The sequence below is a fragment of the Zingiber officinale genome, chromosome 3A (genome assembly GCF_018446385.1).
Source record: "Zingiber officinale cultivar Zhangliang chromosome 3A, Zo_v1.1, whole genome shotgun sequence".
Classification (NCBI taxonomy): Eukaryota; Viridiplantae; Streptophyta; class Magnoliopsida; order Zingiberales; family Zingiberaceae; genus Zingiber; species Zingiber officinale.
Window position 1 is genome coordinate 162,020,766 of NC_055990.1, and position 6,694 is coordinate 162,027,459.

General features: G+C 35.8%; 1 protein-coding gene across 1 annotated transcript; it reads right to left on the reverse strand.

The window, feature by feature from the left end:
* Nucleotides 1-289: 289 nt before the first annotated feature.
* LOC122053173 (protease Do-like 10, mitochondrial) lies at nucleotides 290-5,885 on the reverse strand. The gene is made up of 8 exons (XM_042615100.1): nucleotides 5,509-5,885; nucleotides 4,333-4,578; nucleotides 3,642-3,837; nucleotides 2,123-2,382; nucleotides 1,840-1,967; nucleotides 1,210-1,413; nucleotides 857-907; nucleotides 290-775 (listed from the first exon to the last, which is right to left on the reverse strand). The coding sequence occupies exons 1-8, from the start codon at nucleotides 5,852-5,854 to the stop codon at nucleotides 530-532; spliced, it is 1,677 nt and encodes a 558-aa protein (XP_042471034.1). The 5' UTR covers nucleotides 5,855-5,885; the 3' UTR covers nucleotides 290-529.
* Between the last annotated feature and the right edge of the window lie 809 nt (nucleotides 5,886-6,694).

A 6,694-nucleotide genomic window follows, 5' to 3' on the forward strand; every position in this document is an offset into this window, starting at 1 on the left:
AAGATTGTAACTAAATAATAAGCAAATATATTACTCAAAATTCAATAGATAAATTTCTTTTATTCCAATTTAATTTACACGCTTCTTCAATTTTATTTAATTATTAAAAAACAGTTTTTCTGATTTAGCTTCAAAACCTTTAAAAAAAATTATATGTCTTCTAAGTTTAAAAAATAACTGAGACAAATAAACAATAAAACAATTATTTGAATAATAATACCATCATTTAAAATAATCACAAACGAATTTTACTCTCAGAATTGAGTGCCAATTAGAAGAGAAAAAAAAATTAGAAAAAATTAAAATCAATTGCAAATAGGTATTAATTCGCCATCTAAACTAATTTTTAACGTCTACATATCAATAATAACAAATAATCTAAATATTAATCCTATTTTTAAGACTTCCCTCGACCTTAGTTTCTTTCCCTGCTAAGAAACATGCCCTTTAAGGGAAAAGAATCTTTCTACCTTCAAGGTTTGAATGGTAATGCCTTCAAAATTCTAAAGAAGAGATGTAAACAATGAAGTCAACTTGAGGATGCCACCGCAGTTTCACCATTGGTTTCTTGCTCATCGACTAGATCACTCGACACAGCTGAAGGTATTCTGTGGCGCTTCAGAATTCTCGGTGTAGCAAGCCGCGCGTTGTTGTAGTTAAAAATGATGACTTTCTCTTCGTCTAAATCCAGTCGTAGGCTTTCCTCGGAGCAACCTTCCACAAGGTCATGCAAATGCTTTAGGTTCCCAACTTCGACGCCGTTGATTTTCTTCACCTGATGGTTATGTGCATTCGAGATTCCAACATCGGTAACGAGATCAAGAGAACAAAAAACTTTCAATCATCAAGTACATACCTTCAATTCCGTGAACCGTTCGTATCCTGTATTGACATCATCCATCAAAACCTGAAGGGAACAAAGAGATATTTAATCAAAAATAATTTTATAAAAAATTAATAAAGCTAAACATCTAAAATCAAAATACTAAGAGCTCGATCAGAGACTTGGCAGGCACATCATGTAGTTGTAGACTTGGTAGTTGGTTGGAAATTCTATAATTTGGATTTCAAGGATTGGAAACAGAGAATATTCGATAAAGTTATAAGGGAATGGGATCATCACCTCTGGTTCGGCAAGAACCAAGTCATTACAGTACAAGATACAATGTAAAATTGAAACAAAAACCAATGTAAAAATGTCGAATATACCTGAGAAAGAATGACGAGTTGTTCGCCAGCCTTTTGGGGCAATTCACGCAATGCTAGTTCGCATAACCGGCGTGGTGAAGTGTTGTACCATTCCGCCCCATACTCATGGAGGTAGGGTTGGGTCAATGGAATAAAAACTAGACCAGCAAATATGTAGTAGCTTGGAAGTTTATCAAACTGATGGACCGGAACTAAAGTTTGTAACTGCAAATAATAACATTTCGATGCATTAGTTCATGGATAATCTCATCTTTTACCCAATAAGATTCAGCTTTGGGCAAGATAAACTTGCTCAGGTTCACCAGAGTTTCTAAGTTTCTTTCCAGCATTTGATTCATGATAGAGAAGAGAAAAATATCCATGGAATCAATGAACTAATCGCAAAATACATTTATTAGTATCAAGGACCTTCACTTAATGAATGAGTTATTAAATAAGAATTAACAATCAAAATTAACATCTTGAGTTACATTTTTTTTAATATTAAAAAAATTCATATTCCCATTCTTCGATTAGAAGGTTAGTCAACAAAAGGCTACTTTTTTCAGGAATCATTAAATTTTAGGGTCTCTAACAACTAGAATAGCCATTTACACATAAAACTGCAATGGAAATTAGTAATGAACTTACTGGTTGAAGAGAAACATTGAACTGATGCTCCTTCCCATCTCTCAATACATGGAGAAGAGCTGTTTCCCCTGGTTTCTTCATAGACACAAGGTGATCAAAAAGTATTCTCTCTCTGTTTCGAAATGGTACTGCACAAAACAAAATTCCATGGCTCACTGGAAGGATACAAATCCCACTACCCAACTACAAATAGCATAATCTATGCAGAGATTTTTTAAGGCAGAACATTTGGATGATGAAAGAACCTGTGTTTTCAAAGAGATAGGGGAGGGATTCAACCTACCACTTCCATCACTTGCAATGGGCACTCCATCAAATTTAAGGATGATATCATCTTTCTTCAACATTGTATGAGCATGTGATAGAGGATTGATTTTATTAACAAGAACACCAGTCATATCTTGCTTTATGCAGAAGTAACTCTGAAGATAACAATTTTCTGTAGGTTGGCATGACACTCCAAGAGAGCAAAATCCCACATATTCACCCTTCTCTTCCACTCCAGAAATGAAGTGTTTGATAATTGGAACAGGAATAATGTACCTATAAAAGACAACCAAGCAATGTTATAATCACTGAAGAGTGGCATATCATTCCTACATGTGTAAGTATTCCATGATACAATATAAAAGTAATAACACACAGATTGTTTGATTAGCTCTTATCAATTATAAATGTGGAAAAATGAAATTTACTATATTTTTTTAAAAAAATAGAATGAAGAGCCTGAATAAATGCAATTTAGACTTGCCAATCTAAATTCCATTTCACAATGATATACTTTGGGGTACTTATGTTAGTGGACAAGTTACAATGTCTACTTTACCAATTTAGCATATCTAATAATGTCATCTGAGAAATAGAGCAACTTTGAAGTTTAAATATTCCTTGAAGCAGATAAATTGAAAGCTAAGTTATGTATAATAGATCTCTTATCAGCATCAGAAATCTTCTTCTCCAGTCTCTTTTCTACTTCTTCAAGGGCTGTAAAGAAAAATTCTCCACCTCAATGGAATGCATCTATTGTGCAAAAGGCGGATCCCGCCGCCCAGCGGCCCCCTAGGCCTGGCCCCACAGAGATCCTAAGAGGAGGTAAATCAGCGGTGTCAATGGAATGCATCTATGCAAGTACATTAAGTCGTCAATTTTTGCCAACAAGTTGAACAGATCTTAGAAGGTTCAATCCTTACTTACTGCTTACAAAACATAGTGCATACTGCATAGTCACATACATAAGATAATGCATATACGAGTCGAGAACTTGAGATATGAACCATTTTCCCCCTTAATTCCCAGTGTTCCTACCATTCTCCACCGAAAATAATTGTTTTTGCACTTTCATCAGTTTGTGAAAAACATATGATATGCAAATAATTATGCTAAGGAATTAAATGCTTAGGAGAATGTAGAGTCTCGTGTAATCATTATTCCTTTTAAATTAAAAGAGTTAACAATTTGAGTGGAAGGTAAAAGTGTAGAGGAAGATCAAAGAAAATATTTAATCAATTAGCCAATGCAATAAAAAGTTAACTAATTTGAATATTGCTAGTGATATAGCCTAATATAATTCATGTAGCCAATACCGATAGCAAGGACAAACACATTAGATAGTGATGATGGCAAGGATGATCAAAAACATTGTCATCTCCGCATACATGCAACAATGCGAGTTATGAACGAGAATGCATACCCGTAATAGTCTCCAACAATGTCAGATTATTTTGTATAGACTAAAAAATTGTGCCTGAAAAAAAATCTGAAAGCAAGAAAAAAGGAGAAAATAAAAAACCAATATAACTCACCCGATATTTTCTGCACCTGAAAGGTTCTGAAAAGCAACTCCAGCAACCTTGTCACCCATAATTGCTGGTCCTCCACTGTTTCCTGGGTTAATAGCTGCATCAATTTGTATGGCCATTAGCTGGGTAGCACCATGAACATATTGTGTTGGTTCTACTCTAGATACCACGCCTTTGGTAACAGAAATGTTGTCTCCACCTGCACTCGAAATGATGCTTTGAATTAGATGCAGGGTGAAAGGATAATAGCATTGTTTCAACAGTCATGCAACAAGGTCCTCGCATCAAAATATCACATTTAATTGAATGTTTAATATTTCATGTCCATTGTTCAAGCTTCTTTGTCTTCTCAAAAAGTAGGAGCACAATCAAAGGCACAGGGGAAGTTTAATATTTCAGGGGCAAAATTCATTGCTACGAGATCCAAAGAAATAATGACCTTTACATAAATCTTCTTGTTCAACTGCTGTATTAGGACAATTTATCAGCTAGTAAAGTAAAAAAGAGATACTACAATAAAGTAATACAGCCATTAACATACGTAAGTATTTCTTAACTTGAGAAGCAACATAACATTATTCTATTAGAAACTACAGAGGAATAAATATAACAGATGCAAGATTAAAAATAAGATGTTTATTAAGAAAAAAATTGGCAAGTGATCAAACTGCCCTTCTGAAGTTAGCATACAGACCTTGAGGGTAACCAACAACAGCAACTTCTTCTTGTATATAAGGAATGTCACCCAGCTGCAGAAAAATCATACCATCCCAAAATTCCTCATTTTCCACAGTGAGAAGAGCTAAATCACATTCATGACCGATAGCTTGAACTTCTGCCTTGTATTTGGTTGGTGAACCATGCTTTCTTACCAGTACATATGTGTGATCAGCAACTACATGAGCATTAGTTACAATTTGCCGCCCAGGAATCACAAATCCTGTATGACATCAGACAGAACAAGGCGGTCATGGTGGTTTGTAAATGAAAACCTGTATATGCAGCTCAGCATATGCAAATGAATTTTCTAAAATAGTTGAGTCAATGGACAAATTTCATTAGATGCTCCTAGACGGTGTATGTATAACCAAGATTAGGCTATAGTATGCTGACTATATCAGGTGAAAGTATGTGTGGCGCGTAACATTTTTTTTTTTCAAAAAATTGCCATTTAATGAAATCAAATTGTAAAATTTTTTATTTTTTTAGGAAGTTTTTTTGCAAATTATACTTTGATCAGGTTTTTAAGTATGAATTATTTAATCAACCATAATTCATTTTAATAAAAGGTTGCCAACAAATTCCTCTACAAAGTAAAAACTTTTCAGTCCACCTAATGACCTAAACACCATTATGTTTTCTCTTCCACCACCCATTCATTGAATATTGGAAAATGTTTTCTTGTTGAATAAAAAAAGGCTAAACAATGAGAATGCCCCTGGTCATTCAATTTACCTTAAGTATCTTACTATCCAAACATGGACATGGAATTCTCTTCTTGATAGTGTACTTACTAGGATTCCAACTAATAAACTTAACAAATTACTTCTCTTTGAAACCATCTTCCCTTGTCAACATTATATTGACGAATCTTCAAAATCTGCTATTTAAACATTTGCATATGTCAAAGCGCAGATGCTTATTTAAAAATTAACAACTCTCATAACATAAAATATACAGTCAATATTTATCATAAAAATTGAAAAATATCAATGGATTCAATGGAGAAATACAATTCATATAGCCAGCCCCAAGATAGTTACAATCCAGTGATGATAAATGATCTTGACAAGCAAAAGAGACCGGAATTTTGATGTGACTGAGCAAAATATGCAGCAAAAAAACGCAAAAGGGGAAATTTTGAACTCACCAGAACCGAAGATCTCCCTCTGCACCTTCCTCTGCCACGGCATGAAGAAATTGGGGCTGCTGGAAACAGTGAACACCTTCACGACCGAATCGAGAGCGAGCTGGATCGCCTTGTACGCGTCGGTGTGTCGGTATCCCACCGTATCTCCATCCTTTTCTGACGCAGTAGGAGAATCCCCGCCGATGACACCATCGAAGGGGGCGGCTGTGGAGAAGGCAGCGGAGGAGGTGGGGATGCGCGGAAACGGTAGAAACGGATCAGAAGGAGCTCGGCGGAGGGGAGTGGAGGGGCGAAGGGGGAAGGGGCGGCGGCGGAGGGAGGAGAGGCGGCGGAGGGAGGAGAGCATAGTGGGCTGTGATTCGTAGGACGAAGCAAGGGGGTCGTTGAAACCCTTATCGGATCGTCGATGCGCCATAACGAATCGGGTAGGACTTCAAAATCCGACAAATAGATATTTCAGATAAATATACGCAAAAATAAAATTAAAATATACAGTCAAATTTTATTATGAAAATTACTATAATAGGGATATGATAATTTTCTTCTTTGGGGAAGTCTTATATTTACATGAAACAATCAGCCTTTGTTCCCACCGTGAAGACTGAGTTTAAATTTTAATAAAATCAAGATAAATATTTTTTTTTTATGTACCAGTCATTATTTCAAAAGTTAGTAGTTATCCATGATTTATCTCCTTCGTATTAACCTTGGAATAGATTGACAAAGATTCTGAGAGTGAGTATATTCGTCTTTTATCACCATAAAACAATCAACCTTAAAATTTTCAAAATAGAATTACTAATTGCTCGTTCGTCCATTGAGTAAATTTAAAAACATGAGTGACTCCTGAAAGAGTAGCTCAACTATTTAAGTAGTTGGAGCACTAAAAGTATAAGATTGCCCTACATGAGAATCGAATACTAAGGAATGAATTGTACGGTGCATGAGAACAGTAGCGGATCCAGACAAAAAAGTAAGGGGTGCTCAAAGAAAGGAGCTCGAGCTCGTCTTCCTTCTCGCTGCCCCTTGTACTACAACATATTAGTGGAATTTTCCAGGAGCAAGGGGATGCTCAAGCACACCCCCGCTCCCCCCTAGATCCGCCATTGCATGAGAATTGAATACTTAGTGCTTGAGAAGTTACCGTGTCTCTTACTATTGCATTGTGCCCAAGGTAATGAAAGTA